General features: G+C 37.4%; 1 protein-coding gene across 1 annotated transcript in view; it reads left to right on the forward strand.

Annotated features, from left to right (window-relative positions):
• LOC122809644 (estradiol 17-beta-dehydrogenase 2-like) overlaps positions 1-19,858 on the forward strand; it is a 154,401-nt gene that overhangs the window by 17,045 nt on the left and 117,498 nt on the right. Inside the window, exon 2 of the mRNA XM_044081289.1 lies at positions 6,786-6,998. Within this exon, the coding sequence (XP_043937224.1) occupies positions 6,786-6,998 (213 nt within the window). The remainder of the gene's footprint in view (positions 1-6,785; positions 6,999-19,858) is intronic.

The following is a 19,858-nucleotide window of genomic DNA, read 5'->3' on the forward strand; positions in this document are numbered from 1 at the left end:
CAAGTGTTGAAGGCCATGGATTCTCTTTGTGAGGTGTTTCTGTGGCCTTTCCAGTTGGTGCAGATGTTTGGAGAGGTACATACTAAATGGGGCACTGTACTCAATTACTGGCCTAATGAGGGAGGAGTACAAAGAGGTAATAACCTCCTTTTTTCTGGATACAATCCATTTACTTATGAAATGAACCAAGTAAAAGGCTTTTCTGATTACTACTGCTACATGATGGTCGAATGTGAGATTGTTGTCAACCTGAGTATCCAGGTCTCTCACTACAGGTTGTGTGCTTAGGGGTTTGCTGTTGATGTGGTAATCAGTAGAGGCCGTGTTTTTGCCAAATGGTATAATACATTTTTTGCATTTAACTTAAGGCCATGATTTTGGCAACAGTCATTTGTTGCTGTGAGACCTTCTTGTAGTATGTTAACATCATTTGGGGAGTCAATGACAGCATCCAAATTACAGTTGTACATAAACTTGGTCAGCCACAGGCCTTTTGTCTTTGCCTGAACCTCTGAGAAGTAGATGCCAAACAGTAGGGGCCTCAGGACAGATCCCTGGGGAATGGCACTATTGACAGCTCTGCTGTTGGAGGTGGAGGCACCTATTTTGACCTTGTGGGTCTTATCAGTGAGCCAGTTGGCCACCCACCTGACGAGAATGGGATTTACTCCAAGTTTTGTTAGCTTTTTGATGATGCCCAAGAGGGGGATTGTGTCAAAGTCTTTGACCAAGTCAAAGTAAGCTGTATGTACTGATTTTCCCTCATCCAGGGTCTTTGTGACAGTCTCAAAAAAGTCAACCAGGTTCAACAGGTAAGATTGAATCTGAACTGGGTGGGTTCAAGTACTTGGAGATCACCTATGTCCTTGTTTATGAGGTCTATAATAATGTGCTCTATGGCCTTACAGATCAGACTTATCAAGCTAATGGGGCCATAGCTACCAGGGTCAGTAGTGGCACCACATTTGTGCAAGGGGATAACAGTGGCAGTTCTCCACTCTGCTGGAATGAAGCCTGTACTTAGGCTATGGTTGAATAGGGTGCTCAATGGCGAGGCTAGTTCTTGCTGGAGATAGTGCAGAATACAGCCTGGGATACTATCAGATCCCATGGAAGCTGTGTTCTTTGCCTTGGATAGAGACTTTAACACTTGATCTACAGAGATGTGAGGTGCAGGACAAGTATCGGGGATGTTAAATGGATCTTGGGGGGGGACAGGAGGGTGAAGTTTGCACTGAACCTATCTAGCAGGTTGGTTATGTCAACAGGATCACTGTAAGTGGTACCATTAAGATCTAATTCAGAACAAACCTGGACTTTGCCATGGAGGTTCCGGACATAACTGATGAAGGCTTTGTGGTTACCCTTTGCTTCAGCGGCTAGTTATGATTCATAATTGGCCTTGGAGGTTTTCACTAGTGATCTAATTTTTCTTCTTGAGGCTAAGGAGGGAGTTTTTCCAATCGGGAATTTGTGCCTTTTTACCCTTGGACAACAGTTTCTTCCTTTTGTTGTAAAGCCTGTTGATAGAGGATGTCCAGCAGATAGATTTGTGTTTCCTTGAGAGACAGGTTTTAGTTCAGTTGGGTATGGCTGAGTCCATGCAGTTGTACAAGTGCTTGTATACTGCATTGGCATACTATTCAGCATAGTTGTCTGCATCCTCTGAGAGGGGTGGTGGTGTGAAGCTACAGATACCCTCCCTTAGAAGATTGTAGTCAGCTTTTGAGAAGTTTTTTAGCCTGGTTACGGCTGCAGGGTGGGGGGGTTGGATGGGATAGAAACTTCGAATGAGACAGACCAATGGCTTGATCTCACCAGGGAAGATCTTACTATGGGGGTGGTGCAGCGGTTGCCCATGTTGGTGAGAACCAAGTTTAGAATGTTATTTCTCCTTCTGGGGGATGAGACAAGCTAGTCTAGTGCATTAGAACTGATGAAGTCAAGGAATCGTTGGGTGAGTGCATTAGAGCAGGAATAGTTCACCCAGTCTATGGTGGGGTAGTTGAAGTAACCAAGGATTAGGGTGTTAGGGGATACCTTGATGAAGTCAAGTAGGTCCAGGTAGGAGGATTGGGTGTCCTGAGTAACGGATGGGGGTCTATAGCTGGCTATATCTTAGATGGGTGTCTTGCCAATTGTCAGTTGCACCTGGAGTAGTACTAGTGCATTATGCTGGCAAACCAGTTTGGAGGTGTGTTTGCCTTTAATGAAAATAGAAACTCCACCACCCTTAGTCTTCCCGACCTCATTTAGGGTCCAGAATGTGTGGAATGATGTATAGCCTGGTAAGGCAGGGCTGTTCTCTGCAGCCTTGAACCAAGTTTCCATGACTGCACAGATCTTGGCATCTTCCAGTGTGAGGAGAGCCTCTAGTGAGTGCATTTTCAGGTTAAGGCTCCTAGGGTTAAGCAGCATGACCTTCAATTTGCTTTTTGACAGATCTTTTATTTTGGAAGATTTATCTTTGGGACATTGCCTAAAAAAGGCAGAATGGGGGAGGAAAAAGCCTTGGCCAGAATCCAGAATCCCAGGGATGGCAAGTAGAGGCCATCTCTGGCAAAGCAATGAGGCCTGTCAACCATGTCATCCCAGGCAGACAGAAACTGGATCCCCTTGGAATGACACCAAAAGCTATACCAGTTGTTGAAGACAATTATTTTTTTGTTCGTATTGTGGTATAATTCTTGGTGAAGGTAGGATGCTGCTTAGGGCAAGGGTCATACCTGCCTGGGACACATATTATGAGACTGCAATCATGTCTCTCTTCATATAGTCCAGGGAGGTATGTCTCAAGTCATTCAAGAAGTCAAACAAACAGCAAAGAACCAAACCAGGAAGTAAGTGCACACACAGCCAGGAAATGGAACAGCTCATTGTAAGTTCACCAAAGCAGATTCAGTAAATCCAGGTAGGTACCAAACAAATTCAAATAATTCCTTTATTCAGAACCACAGAATGATAACACACAAGCGCTTTCGCTCAGAGGAATTCTGAGCTTTATCAAGTAACCTTTGAAGACTGTGTTGTGCCTTGTCAGAAGGGTGGAGAGTGAAGCTGGTTTCTCTGGTTTGGACTACAGGTTTGCTGTTGTGCACATATTACTTCACTTCAAACTGCTGCTAGTGATTTCTTTCCCGGGGGCTCTTAAGACTGTTTTCTGTATGCTGAGGAAGTTACTGACGAAACGTGAATTAATTTGGTGACTACGTATTTGATTGGTTCTGCTGCCTTACTGTCTTGCTGGAATAAACGCTTTCACTGACGCTGGGTACTTGGTATACTTTTTTGGTTATCAGTTGCCTTTTGTACCTTCCATTTTTCATGGTTTTAATTTAAATTTATACCATATCACTTTAAATGAACACTCATCGATGTGTTATCTAATTTGTTAGCTAATTTGTTAGCTAATTAGCTTTCTGACTATATATAGTCAGTGAACAGAATGTTTTAGTATCACTGAAGAAGGCTATTTGCTGAAACCGGTATGATTCTGTAGTCACACCTTATAATTTAAATAAATGGTGTTCTATTAGTGTTGGCTATTTTTTGGTTTACATTGTGATTTTCTTTGGCCGTTGCACTAGTCCTGCGTGCGAGGTTATTTGTGGTGTTTCTTAGTGGTTACTTACCCTGGGAAACATTTTGGCTTTGTGATCATTCATTTATTTGAAGTTTTAGCATTCTTGGTTTGGTTATATGGTCTTTGGTTATGCGGTGTTTCGGGTATGTGAAGTAGACCTATTTGTAGACATCAGAAACCATGTAGTTCATTCTTGCTACAGGTTAGTCAAGTGATGAGTCTTATATTCCAACATGAAAGGCCAATAAGCAAATAAGCAATGAAAGCGCCTAGACTTACGTTGCAGTAATATTGGACCACCTGGGAACATTAGATGAAGATGTAACTTACTAAGCTATAAAGAGGCCTGGAGTGTCATGTATGTACTACATAGAACACAGAATGGCAAAAGAATGATGACCACTCTACAATGAAGACAGAAATTATAAACTGTAGTTATATGTAGTTAGATGACAGTGATATCACTAGACTCCAGTGGATAGATCCAACTTAAAAAAAAAGAAAAAAAAAGTGAAACAAAGCTTTGGGATATGGAACAACAGTTCAGAAACCAGTCCCGGACTGTATCATGTAGAGCTACTGACAACACAGCTTTGGTCTCTGTTACATAAACATAGTTTTGGCAATGATCAAAATAAAAATAACACTGCAAACATACCATTTATTTCAATCAGATTTTTCACCATTTGTACAATAACAGCAGCACAGAACTTGTATAATGCAGGGCAGTGGACATATATGAAATGAAATTTTGTACTGAAACTACATTTATTAGCATGAAATGTAACCATCCCATCTGTATAGCACTGCCTTTTTGAAAAGCTAAAGGAATAGAGTTAAATGAAGAAAAGAAAAAAATACAAACACCTTTACCCATTTTCTGTTAAATTTCAGAAATGTCTTCAAGTATTGGGCTGGAGGAACAGAGTCGGGGGTGGGAAGGTCCGAGGGGACAAAGGGTGAAAAATGTCTCCCAAGGTATCATCTGCTATTAAGCCTGGCAGTTGGCACAAAAGGTTAAGGCTGTGAGCTGTTGTTCCCATGGTACAGAGTTTGATTTCCTTAGCCCTCATTTTGGAGTGGGCATAATGGTTAAGGTGTTTACCTCACAGACACAAGTTACAGGGTTTGATTCTTACCTTTGAAAGGAAATTTCTAAGCTTAAAATTACCTGTTAGGGCAGCTAGCCTAGTACTTACCTATGAACCTATCAAATATCGAGCAAACTTTTTTCTGTACTAATAATATTCCTCAAGAAGTGTTTTGCCTTCTACCATGTCAAAGGAAACACTGGCATACATTCATTATCTGAAACATTGCGGGGAAAAGATGGACACCACATATATACATGGTCTCTCTCTTCATGTCACTACAGAAGCCAGACTCATATTCTCTGTGTAAATGGCACATGCATTACTAAGTACTCATTTAATGCCATTTTACTGGAAGTGGTAATTCAGATTAACAGTTGTTTAAATACTGAGGTAAAATGAAACTGCAGAAGTGCAGCTTCTGTATGGGGACTCCCATACACCTGGAGGTGGTGCAGTAACATCTCACCCCAAGTATGAAAATAATTTTTCCCCAATTGTAGAAGCTTAGTCTGCAAAGAATGCATTACAGAAGTGGTGTTTGTCAGATTCAGTTATTAAGAAGTGACTCACCATCTTAATGGAAGGCGTATAATGCCTACGCCAGCATTTGTTGCGGTGGAAGCAGGCTGAGTAGAAATGTCATGATGGATGCAAATCTGTGCTACTGTCTGTAATAGTTTACTGCAGAATTATAGTTTTGGACTGCTAATGAGCTGCATCCTGACATACTGGGTTTGATTCCCCCCTCAGTCTTCATTTGCAGACTGTGCAACTCTGAGTGAATTGTTTAAACTATCAGTGCTTTTGGGTTACCACCACAAAGAGGCACATGTGACCACTTGTGCTTACCTGGTCAACATCAGCTGCATCCTCACAGCTTGGGTTTGATTCTCTCTCTCTTTGCCTTCATTTGCAAACTGTATGACTCTTCAGGAAATTATTTAAACAGTCATTGCTCCTGGGTCACACACAAAAAGAGGCACATGTGGCAAGTTGTGGTTACCTGGTTAACATCCGCTGCATCTTGATATCTTAGCTGCATCCTGACATCTTGGGTTTGATTCTGTCTCTCTCTCTTCATTTGCAAACTGTGCAACTCTTGAGCAAATTATTTAAACTGTCATTGCTCCTGGGTCACACCCAAAAAGAGGCACATGTGGCAAGTTGTGGTTACCTGGATAACAAATAAAACATATAAAGTAAACAAATAAATAAATGTATTCCTGTGAGGATGCACTTTACCTTTGTGTCACTGCAGGGGAGGAAACTGTAGTGTATTGCTGCAACAGCAAATAGGCGTGCTTTCCGTTACTACCCTAAGCCACATCCTTGAAGCCCTCTGTGTGAAGTTTGGAGGTTGCCATAATGCTTAAGGTGTTCACCTTGCAGAAACAAGGTGTAAGGCTTGATTCTTATATGGAATAATAGGCTTAAAATGGTCCACAAGAGCAATTAGCTAAGTAGTAATCTATGAACCTTTGCCATTTAACAGACTTTCAACTTTTGTGAAAAAAATTCCCAGTGCTCATCTGCATAACTAGGAATAAAATCTTCATAATAAAAATAAAAATGAAGTAAATAATGCTAAAACCAACAACCACCAACCAAAACCACAACTTGGGTCCACTTAAGAAGTCACAAAACACAGAAAATACACAGAAGAATCCAAGGACAACCAAAGGCTACCAAAATAAATCCGTTTTTAATGTACACAATGTAAAAGCATAAGCGTTTTCATAGCCAAGCTACTTCATCAGATGTATTTCAATGCATCTCAATAATACAAATAAAAATGGAGTAAATAATGTTGTTTCTCATTTTACATATAATAAACTAGGTTCTGCATCAGTCATTGGTGTATGAGGTGAATGTTTCCATTTTATATTTTATATATACAGAAATGCAAAATCAAGAGCTTATGTATTTTATACAGTGTAGAGTATATTTCTATTACTTTGTTTTAATTTATTTTACTATATTTTTTTGAAACAGTAGTCATAAGATTGTAACTGTTAATGGAATTGTTGCTGACTGAAATTTCTAATGAGCATTATACTGCAGAATAGAAGTATAACAAATCTTCTATTCTGTCATTTCATTCAATGCAGGGTGTGACTCAGGATTTGGATATGAACTCGTAAAACACCTAGATGCTCAAGGGTTTACCGTTTTTGCTGGCTTCTTAAATGAAAGTGGAACTGGTGCCAGTGAGTTAAAAAAATGTTGCTCCAATAATCTGCATGTTTTACAAATGGATATCACAAGCTCAGAACAAATAGAGAAAGCCTACCAATATGTAAAATCAAAGTTGAATGCAAAAGGTAAATTCTAATTATATACAATCTTCTGCTTAACCTTTTAAGTTAAAGAGATTAATGTATGCATACCACTTGCTGACACCATATTTTTGATGAACCACTCCAAGTATAAACAAACATTCTGCCTTGTGCCTCATACCACTATCAGCATGTTTACAGTACCTTTAAGGGTGCCACACACAGTGCCACAACTCACAGAAGGTGAAAAGTAAACAGGTAATTTGGTCTGTGTATTTTTTATAATATGTGAAAGTTTCATCAGTTAGAAAGTAATCTTTTGCATAATTTCGGGTGCAACTTTTTTAATTCCTTCAGAACTTCCCTCTAAGTATTCATGCCTCCCACAAGTAAATTGAGATAAAGATACTGCTTACAATATAAATAGCAGTACTGATTAGTGGCCTTCTCCAGAATGCATAGGTACAACTAGACACTATTTTTATGTTGGAAAGGGGTGTCATTCTCTACATGTAATCATTTTAAAGGCAGAAGAATTCTTCTTAATCTTCAATGCACTGATAATAAAATAACTGAACTCCATGCCTGGATTTCTCATCACATCATAGACATCCTAGTTATCACTGAAACCTAGCTTAAACCCATAATAAAGGGAATAGAAATATTACCACCAGGCTATATATACTATCAGGACAGATCCAAAACATGAAATAGAAGGTGGTATAGCCATTTTGTACACTGAGTGATATGAACTTTTACCTTACCTACACACTATACCAAACGTCCTAAGCATGGAACTTCTTATAAGATTACTTAAACTGAACAACTACAAAAGCTTGGCTATAATAGTTCTGTACATTTCCCAGGAAACCATTTAATCTTACTGGACGGTATCGTATCTAATAATATCTCAAGTGAGAAAATAATTCTAGGAGATATCAATACTGACTGGCAAACTTTTACCTCAGACTTTCCCCACATAAGCGTACGTCTCTGTGGTTTCACTCAACACATAACTACTCCCACTAGATATAACAAAACTAAAGATAATGACACAGAACTAAATTGGATAATAGTATCTGAATCCAACAAATATAATTCTTCTGGTGCTATGCCTGATGCCTTCAGTAATTATCTTCTATCATAAACTTTAGTACAGAAGGATGTGGGTTCTATTCACCCACCCGGTAGATTGACTGCTGACACTATTGTGCATCATTAGGGGGATCCTGCACTCCTGAGTGTGTCACCCCTCAGATGAGATGTTAAACTGAAACCCACCTACTTGAGTTAATGGGAGCTCAGGTGGATATAAAATATCCTAAATCACCTATTTAAAACAGAAGGGACCCTTTATCTATATGTAAAACAAAGTCTTATTTCCAACATATTTACAAATATCTACTTTAAATAATCAAATTACCACTTCGTCAAATCACAGACCATCGAGACCACTTTGCCAAAAACTTAAATCAGTGAACTCCTGGAATATTGTATTTTGCCACCGGGAAACTAACCACTTGGCCACTAATAATCAGAATACAAACCAAAGCAAATTACACCCAACAAAGTTGGGGGCTTTGCCTCCCACACCCCCACAATCCTCCCATCTAAATATACCAACTCCAAGATTGCACTACAGTGGAAAAAAGGGCAAAGTTTGCCATGGTGACCAAGTAGTTAGTTTCCCGGTGGCAAAATACAATGTTCCGGGAGTTCACTGAATTAAGTTTTACCAACATGGTCTCGCCGTTTTATGATTCTATAAAGTGGTACTTTGATTACTTAAAGTAGATCCATTTACAAATGTTTACAAATGTACAAGTATCTAGATATACAAATATGTTCACACATATTCATAATTTCCTTTACAGTCATGCAAAATGTTCATCCCTATTGGATCCCCACTCCTTTTACCATATCCACCATCTGATTTTACTTAATACTGTTGCTAAAATCCATTTACCATTAAACATAATTTCATTTATTCTTTCATTCCATACACAATAACTTTTTATATATTCTTTTAACATATTATTTGCTTCTATTCTTCTAATATCCATATTTAAACATATCCATGTTTATTTTATCCACTTCCTTTATATCTTCAAAAATTTTTCTTTACATAGTTTTCCTCATAATCTTTTTACTTTTTTACATTTCAAAAACACATGTTCCATAGGTTCATATGTGTTTACTAGGCTATTTACTACAAGGGCCATTTTATGCCTAGCTATGCATCCCAATTCTCTGACAAGTTCTGGTACCTTTGCTAAGTGTAAGCAGGGGCTTAGGAGATGAAACATTTACAATCAGGGGCCTTGGAGATGAACCATTTACAGGTTGCCTATGTCCATTAGAGACATTGGTGCCAAACCAGGGATGAATTTCCTGCTCCCCATCCAGCTGTCCAAGTCACATTGAATTGGGTTGGGGTGGATGTGGAACCTTTTCCAGAGAAGGGGTAGTCTCTGGGATACATATTTGTATCTCCAACAGGTCCTATTTATATCATAGCTAATTCAGAATGAGTAATTCTGGTGCTGTTTATTTTCCAGATGTGCAGGATGTCCATCACAGTGGGGTCTTATTATGCTTTTAAATCTCCCCTCAACAGCCTGTGAGAGACAGAATACAGGGATAGGACTTTGAGGTGGTCTGTATAGAACTTGTTACACCCTGTTTTCTTTTAGTGAGGAATCTCTTTGGATGTTCCAATTGTTGGATATGCCTGGTTAGGTACATACCAAAGGGACATTGTACTAAATGATAGGTCTGATGAATGCTGAATACAGTTGAACAATGACTTCCTTGGACCTAGATGCCATACCTTTGTTTATAAGTTGCACGACATTGAATGATTTCCTCACTACTGTAGACACATGAATGTCAAAGGCTAGATTACTATCCATGTGTGTCCCCAAGTCCCTGACTACTGGGTCAACTCTTAAGGGTGTGTTGTCAATATTATAGTTACCAGGCATGTATGACTTCCCGTAGGACACTATTATGCATTTCTTGGCATTTCGTTTTAGTCCATGCCTCTGACACTAGTTGTTTGTCTGTTTCAGCCCTTCCTGGAGTGTATTTGTGTCAGTGGGGGATTCAATGGCAGCTTCTAATTTGCAATCATCTGCAAATTTAGTCAGCCAGAGGCCACTGACATTGGCATTGACTTCAGTGAAGTACATGCCAAAAAGGAGCAACCCCAGGACCATTCCCTGAGGGACTGTGCTTGTGAATGGCCACTTTGTATAGGTGGACTCCACAATTCTAACTTACTGGGTCCTGTCTCTGAGCCAGCTGGCTATCCACCAGGTGACATAAGGGTTTGTAAATGACCTCTTGAGTGTGTCAGTAATGCTTGCATGGGGTATTGTGTCAAATACCTTGGCCAGGTCAAAGTAGGCAGTGTGAACCATTTTGCCCTAATTCATTACTTTTTTGACCTTCTCAAAGAAGTCCACCATGTTGTGTAGGCATGTCCTGGCCTTGATGAAACCAAATTGGATTGGGTTCAGTGTGTGGAGTTCTCCTATGCCATTATTGATAATTTCCATGATAATGCTTTCCATGGCTTTGCATATGAGACTTATGGGTCTGTAGTTTCTGGGGTATGTAGATGGCCTGCCTTTTTGAAGAGGGATGACTGTTGCTGTTCTACATTCATGAAGCACAAAGCCTATTTAGAGGCTACAATTAAATATTCAAGAGGGCCTGATAGATCACATTTCATGATATTTAGAAGGCTTCTTGAGATATTGTCTGTGCCCATTAACGTAGTGTTCTTGGCCTTAGAGATAGCATTAAGGATTTATTCCCTAGTGATAATAAGGGAAGCTATATTTGATGGTATTTCCTGAAGGAAGATTAAAAGAGAGGTAAATCTGGAAATGAATTTGTTGGCCAGTAGGCTTGCTATATCTTCTGGCTCTGTATAGGTAGCTCTATTATCAAGCTCTGCATACAATTGTGCATTGCCTTTGAGGTTGCAGACATAGCTAAAACATGCTTTGTGATTTTCCTTGGCCTGGGAAGCCAGATTTACCTATTTTTCTTTACATTGCAAACACATTATATCACTTTTCTTTTTAAATGGCATATTTCCTTTTACTGGTAATTTATCTATTACCTCTCTCCACAAAAATCTTGAAGTTCTACTTTCTGATTACATCATTTTCTTCTTATTTTTTATAGCTTTAAATTTTTTCATCTGTTAGATTTTCCTGTGGTTTTAAATAGTAATATTTTATCATTACATTCTTATATCATACTTTTCTATTTTTCTGTATCATCAGTTTTTATTTTCTACAAATGTATGTTTTGTGGTAACATTTTATTTCTTAATTTATACACTATTTTTTTCTTTTTTACCATGCCCCCAAATTTATCATACTTATATGATTTTACTACTAATCTCTCATTTTTTTTCATTTATCCACTTTAACAATTTGTACAAATTTAATGAACCAGCATATACTACTGGGGTAATTAACCCTAAACCTCCTTCTTCTTTATTTCCATAAAAAAACTCCTCTTTTTACTGGGTTTAATCTAGAACCCCATATAAATGAAAACATTATTTGCAATAATTCCTTTCCAAATACTGTTGCCAATGTAAATACACTTGCAAAGTATGCTATTTTGCAATTAGTACTGAATTTATCAAATAAGCTTTTCTTCTGAATGATAATTTATATGTTCTCCAGAAAACACAGGTTTGTTTTATTTCTTCTATTTTTCCTGTTGAATTCCACTTACATCTTTATTCCCAAATTTTATACTGAACACAGAAATTTCATTCATTGCAAAATATATACTCCATACATTTACTACATCACCTCATCCTGTAATTTTCTCTTTATTTGAAGCCATTGCTATCACATCTAGGCAGTAATTTTTCCAAATTATGACTTTTATCCAAATTTTGTTATTTTTGCAATTATTACAATGCATCCCTCTCAACCTGGAAACATCAAAAATCTGGACAAGGCCCATGAAAAATAGGTACAAATCTGTACGTTGATTAACATAAAATTTGCGTACATAATTATGCAACCCCATCCACTCCAATGGAATTGTGGGATACCAACTTTCAAATGCAAACTGAAGAACAACCAAAATATGGTACCAGAGTCCCCCTGCAGCCATACCAATGTTCTATTACCTGGCTTTTTCACCCCATTTACCATAAACACTAATCTAATGTGTGCATACTGCTTTACTTCTACAATGATTATTTGGATTTTATTTTTTACATTTTACAGCCCAATGCACAAGCACCAATAGACATCTGCTAAACAAAGCAACACAATGAAAATAGACTTGGCATTAAAACTTCTCTGCCCTTGAAACTCACATTCATTGAAACAGCATTGAAACCCACACACCACATCCAAAGAAAATACATCTGGCCAGTGGTGGATAAAGATTACCTTTGGGCTGTTTTCAAATCATTGGCCCCTTGCACACAAAACAAGAAACATACATGTGTTCTTTGATACACTTTCCTGACTTTATTAAATTATATTCCTTGTATAATACAGCACACTTGTTAGAAAGCCCACATTTTACATTTATTGTTTGAACATTTTTCCAGTAGGCTGTAGGCAATTAAACAAAATGTATGAACCAATAATGACAAAACTGCCCAATTCAAAACATTTCCATCATAAAAGTCTACTTCCACACCCACACTATAAATAGAATGACATTAGTGTAAATCATAGGCATCTTGCACAGTTTCTTGCACCTATTTTCAATTTCAGTTTTTTTTTTGGGGGGGGGGGGCAAAAGACCAAAAACAAGGGACACATTTTAAACATTGCTTGTATAATTTTGGAAAGTTGCTAGAATAAAATGTTGTTACCACCATGCATTTCATTGGCAAGTCTTGAACCAAGAACCCTGTGCACTACAGTCAGAGCAACATACCACTATGCCAAATCAGCAGTTTCCTGAAAGATAGGAAGACTGAAACTTAAATGGTTATTATTTAGTGAATTCAGTTCTCACTTCTCATGATAGCTCTCAACCACTTAGCACAAAAAACCTGGACAAAGCCAATAATGGGGGAATACAAATTCAGTTCTCACTTCTCACCATAGGTCTCAACGCTTAGCACAAAAAACCTAGACAAAACCAATAATGGGGGAATACAGACCCAAAATAGGGAAAATTTTCAAATATAGATCTTATAAACTTAGAAAATTGCTAAAATAAAAGTTTTTGTGTTACCGTTTATTTTCTGAAGAATATGAAGTCTGAAATTAAAATGCCTGTCATTATGTAATGAATTCAATCCTGCAGTGATTTGCCACAAAAATCCTGAAAACCACAAATTTTATCAGGAACAGATAAAAAATATGAGGCACATGTTTACAAGTGGTGGTGGCTAGGGACTTTAGGCTCTTTTTACCCTGTACCCAAGGTACAGGGTTTGAGCCTGAGTATTTATAGCCAGCCATTTTCACACACACACACACACACACACACACACACACACACACACGGTAAACACTGAGTAATTCGGTACGGTTGGGCGTCTCCTTCATTTTTTAATTGATTTCACATACTATCACATTCAATAACTAATGCAAAGAGTATACAACTGATTGGACATCCCTGTCTTACACCACTCTTTTCATATGTACCTCCTGGCTTAACCAACCCTTTACAAGTGTTTTTATTTTACTATTACTATATGCTAGCATACATAATTTCTTACCTTTCTCACTTAAATTTTTTATTATTACCCATAAGATTTTGTGTCAAATGGAATCAAATGCCTTATCATGATTTTCACTTTTTCTTTTCTATTCATAATATCATACACACTTTCTCTATCATTAGTAATTCTTGACAACCCTTCCCCTATATACTATACATATTATCTTCCATAATATTTTCCATTTTAGTTTCAAATCTCTTTTGTATTATTTCATGAACCCTGGTGTACACCCACTCCTACTGGAAACCCTTCTGTGAGACCGAACTGTGTTCATACTTGACTCATTGAGTCCTTGTACATAGCCTGCACTAATTCTACTGATGTTTCTGGGACTTGGTACCACTGTAGTACTGCCCATATCAGCTTCCTTGGGACCTTGCCATATGCTTACTCCAAGTATAAGAATGCCTAGTTGGACTCTTTCCTCATCTCTACCTTCCTCAAAACTATGTCTAACTGCAAACATCAGATCAGTTGTGCTGCATCCTGATCTGAATCCAAACTGCTCATCTCCACTCTTACTTTCTACTATTCTGCATAACTGTTTACCAGTCACCCTCTCCAGAATTTCATGCAGTGTGACAGGAGTTTGATACCTCTGGACTGCCCACAGTTGTGGATGTCCCCTTTGTTCTTGTAGACTGGCATGAGTATGCTTATTCTCCAGTCATCTGGGATATGCGTTTATCTCCACAGTGCTATAAATACTCTCAGGAGCCATTTCTCCCAATCTCACCCAGTATCTTTATCAAATTTGCTGTGACGTCATCTGAGAGCCTGCTGCTTTCCCTGACTTCATTTTCCTTAATGCTGTTCTTACTTCTTCTAGGATGGACTCCCCTTATTCTTTCATTGCAGGCAGTGTCTGGTGCAGTACAGCTTCTGTGGGGTTTTCTGCATTCAGAAGTGGCTGGACGTATTTCTTCTACCTACATTTGCTATTCTGTGGACTGGTGAGCAGGTTATTGCTGGCATCCCTTTGAAGGGAGTCTTACTTTCTTCTTTATCTTTCTGTCTTTGACTTTCAACCTGATACAGTTTCTTTGTGCCACCTACTGAGTCACTTCCCAGGAACTGGTAGAGTGCCAGTGATGCCCTATTCTTTGCTATTGCAACTCCTTTCTTAGTTTCTTTGCTAGTCAACCAGTATTCCTTGCTAGCCTGGTCCATCTTTTCTATCTCCCACATTTTGCTGCACTCCTTCTTTCTTTTGATTACTTCCTGGACTTCTGCATTCCACCACCATGCATTCCATTTTAAATCTACAATGATTAATCTTCCCATTTTTTCAAAAGTTACATCTAATATCTGTACTGTATTTCTACAGAGTATGGCTATTCTAGAACATCTCTCATTTTCCAAATTCTAGATTAACTTTCCTCCCCATAGTTTCTCTGTTTGTTATCTTTCTTCATTTGTTAAAAATCTTGTGTCTTCCAATATAATTACATCTACATCACACATATTACGCCACTTGAAAATCCCTATTCTTCTTACTATATTCTTAATACTATTCACATTTACAGAAACACTCTAAAATTTTCATTTTCTCTTTTCCTTAGATTGATGGTTTTATAAGTTCATAGCTAATCACTAGGGTAGCTTTCATAATAGGCCATTCTAAACCTATCTAATTTCCCTCCAAAAGGTGAAAATCAAACACTGTACCTTCTGTCTGTGAGTTAAACACCTTACCCATTATACCAAACCCTCATGATTGACTGTATATATTCTTTTTCATCCATTTCCTTTCTTTTTTTCTTTTGTATTTATCCCTTTACATTTTCTTTTTTCTGTCTTCTACCCTTTTACCAAAATAATATTTTTTTTCTTTTACTACCTCTCGATTTATATCTTCTTTGTTACTTATTTCAGAACCTTCCTCTTTGCCCTATTTTTTCTTATCTAGTTTTTCTTCTGTTTCTACTACTTCTAAAATTTCTTCTCTTTGTTAATTTTCTTCTCTTTCCTTTTCTTTTTCCTTATTGTGTTCATTTTTGCAATCCGTGCATAAATGTCCAGTTCTATTACATTTATAATATTTCAATTTACAATTTTTGCATAATTTCCCATTTCCCCACAAATATAACATTTTCTTTTATCACTTTTCAAATGCCCGTATTTTCCACAAAATATGTTTTGGATTGTCCCTAGTATTTTACAATACTATATTCCCCTCCACAGTTATCATGCTTGGTATATGTATCATTTTTTCTATTTCTATTTTTAACACAATATTACAGTCCCATCCACCATTCCATAAACTCCTTTTGTCAAACGTTTGCAATGTCCAGTGCTTCCTTACATAAAGTTTTCAAATGTCATTTCAAAGTCTGTCTGTCTTGTACATTAAGATTTCCTGGGTTACAGTCTTTTCTTCATATTCTTCAAGAATAATTTCCATTGAAAAAACAGTTTCAAATATAATGTCACAAAATTCCTCTTTGCTAATTGGAATAAATGCTCTTACCTCACGTGTTTTTACACCCAAAGGAGCTATTAACTTGTCCCTCACTTCATACCTGCCTTTGAATTCTTACCATGTACTTCCATTTTTCATTTTCTTCTGCCTTCTTTTCTGCTAATTCCCTTTTGCCTTCTTTTACTTTCTCTGTATATGTTTTCTTTTCCATCTCAACACTATTCTTCAGGAATGTTTCTGCATCTTCCTTTTCTATTTTCTCTATAATGCTCTCCCTGGAAACATCTTCATTTTCTGTCTCACTCTGCATCACTGTTTCTTTAAGTAAATTACCTCACAAACCTCCTGAATGGAAGTTTGTAATTATACATCCATCATTTGGCAACTCATCTCCATCAGTCAGATTTCTATGAAACATCTCAGAATCCTGCACACATTCTCTAGTCTTGATATTTGGTTTCTTTTCCATTTCTCTCACCACTCCATTATCTTGTTCTCTCTCCATCTGCCTCCCTGTTTCTCCTTGCAGCCTCTAGTCCTGGAATGGAAACAGGAAGTGCTCCTGCAAAAAAGATCTACCTTTAGATGAGGATGTTTAGGAATTTAATATAACTATTTTCAATTGTCATGTACCATTAAGAAGGAAATGAGTAGTATCTAACTATGCTCCTTGACATAGCAAAAGTACTTATGCAGAACAGAAACAAAGCCTGGAAAACATGGTTAAAAGATAACATATGAACCAAACCTGCGAAACTTCAAAGAACTATGGAATCTTACCAAAAACGGGTTAACACTGATTAAAAAAAATCTGGTTTTCCTTCCCATAAATGTTATGCCCCAGAACAAAAGTAAGCCAGACTCTTCTCTCAACTCTTGTGCAACTGAAACAGAATCCAATTCACTCACACTTCACTGGCAGCACAGTAATCCTTACTAAATTGACTCCATCCATAACCCACAAAACACATCATCCCATTCTTAATAACTCATCTCTTTTCAACTTGCAACCCATCTCACATTAATCTATAGAAAACTAAAACCCAAGTCAGCATCAGCTAATAACCTCTTGAGCAGAATGCCTCAAAACAACAGCTGATGCTATAGCCTACACAGTCTATATTCTTATAAACAGCTCAAGTTTCCATTGCTCCATCGCCTTGGGAAAATTCATACATTATTCAACCCCATAAATGTTGTAACTCAATTGAGTTATCCCACTTTAGATCTGTAACTATATTCTCCCCACTGTCTAAAATTCTAGAAAAATGTATTCAAAGCAACTACTCCACTGCCTTCTTCATTAACTCCTCATCACTCTCACAAAACATGGCTTTTGTCCTGCGACAGCATAACTTCTACCCTACTAACCATCACAAAAACAGTCAACCAAGCCAGGGACAGTGGCAGACTTGTTTTTGCTTTATTCCTTGACTTGTTGAAAGTATTTAACACTGCCTCACATAATAGCCTCCTGCAAAAATATCTTCTTTAGTCCTATAATGGGCTATTCTCCAATGGTTGAGTACCTATGTATCCAACAGACATCAATCCATAAAATGGCATGTCTCTCTCTTTCTCTTTCTCTCTCTTCTTGCCCATTAAAGTAGGTATACCCAAAAGCACTACGCTTGCCAGACTCCTCCATAATGTTTTAATTAATAATTTATATACTTTTTCACAGCAAGCCTACTTAATACAATACATGGATGATATAATCCATATTTGTTCTGCAGACATCCTTAGCCATCTTCAAGAAACCCCACAAGAAGCTTCTACCTTCATCAAAAATTGGCTCCTCAATGCATATCTATGTTTAAACTAAAAAAAATATAGTAATGAGTTATTTATTTTATTCCCTAAATCATGCATGAAAGAAAAACAACTTTAAAATTATCTCCTTTGAAAATACAGTAACAGAAGATGTTCCATAAAACTATTAGGGATGTTAATATATGTTAATGTTAAATTTAATCAGCACATTCAACACACAATTAAATTAAAATAAACTCAGCAGGAATGTTACAATCAGTTGAAAATCTCTTACTAACACCACAAAAACAACCTTGGCTCTTATCTACATCTTAATATCACTCTTATATGCAGCACAAATCCTCACTAATCTTCAACCTTCACTAAGAACTGAATTAGAACAATGTTACAACAAAGCTGCAAAATTTGCTGCTAACAAATCATATAAAACCTACCACTGCACTGCCCTAAAATAATTGCAATGGCTTGAATTACTTCAAGATTTTTTGTCGAGCGGTAAAAGAAAAATTACGCCACAATCTCACATATACCCAACTTGTGACATAATATATAAACCTACAAAATGCCCAGCACTAAACAACATTTTTCACAGCTACAATCCAAAGAGACTACTGCATTAATTAAAAAAAAAACATATAATTTCTGTCTACATAGAAACCTAAGCAATCTATAGGAAATGGCCTGAATACTACCAAACTGTGTCAGATTCAGCTGATCAGGAAATTATGTCATTGAAATGTTGATAGTTGCTATGTATTACTGTCAGAAGCTGAAAGACAGGAAGGAAATTTTAGAAAGCACCTGTTAGTTGCATTTAAAAATATGAAATGAAAACTAGAACTGGAACAGTTGACATTTAGGCTAGTCTATAAAACAGCCTGCTGAAGACAGTTGTCAGTGTCAGTTACTGTTGTCAGTTGATTACAGATGTACTGTGCAGTAGATATCCAAAAAAGGACTCGCCAAGAAATTTAAGCCTGCCTTTGCTCTAATGTAATCATGTAGTTTAGATCAGGGGTAGTGTTCTTTAGTTAGTTAGGAAATTATAACTAATCAGCTAGATCAATTAGAGTTTTTCTGAATGTTGGATCTCTATCCTACAGTATTGATTTCATTTTCATGGTGACTGCGTTCTGCTTGTGTATTGGGAATTATTGTTTTATATTTTAAGCATTTTACTCAGTATTAAATATTTTTTATTAACTTACATTGTGGCTGAACAATCAGTGTTTTTCTTTAGTTATTTGAGAGTGCTTATACATGCCTTGATAACTTCTCAGATCACTCCAAAAGACTGGCTGCTTAGGTCATTTGCTACTATTTTGTTTTTAATTTTTAATTATCATAATTGGACACCCCTGTAGAAGGGCACGGAGACACTGATTTTTTTTGGCAGCATTACCATATTATTTTGGGGAAGGGACACAGCTGAAAACTGTGTCTGGCTTTCCCAGAAGTGTTTGGATGTGTGAGATTTAACTTATTTAACTGTCAGTGTATCAGAGGTCATAAACTGGGATACACTGCTCTGAGGTGTAATAAGGAGTTATATTAGGGGTGGACAGAATTATACAGTCCAGTCTCACATTATAGAGTGTGCTCCTGTTGTGTTCTTAGGGGAAATTGTGAAATATTACTCCTGTTTAAATGACAGTCTCAAAGGTGTCAGTACTGAGGATTGAAGCTCCTTAGTTACTGACCCAGGATATTAAGGGAAGTCACATTAATTGGTGGTAGCCCAGTGGGATATTGTCTGGACATCACAATAATTGGTGCCAGTCTGGTGGGATATTAACTGGATGTCATATTAATTGGTGTCAGTCCTGTGGGATATTATCTGGAAGTCACATTAATTGATGCCATCAGTGTGGGGTTTTAATTGGACTTCAGTAGCCTGTGGGTAGTTGTCATTAAGGTGTGCACTCTTGAAAGCCACAAAGTAAACATAAAGAATCTCAGTCTACCACAGTTTCATTTATT

The sequence above is a fragment of the Protopterus annectens genome, chromosome 8.part0 (genome assembly GCF_019279795.1).
Source record: "Protopterus annectens isolate FY-2018-M chromosome 8.part0, PAN1.0, whole genome shotgun sequence".
NCBI lineage: Eukaryota > Metazoa > Chordata > Ceratodontiformes > Protopteridae > Protopterus > Protopterus annectens.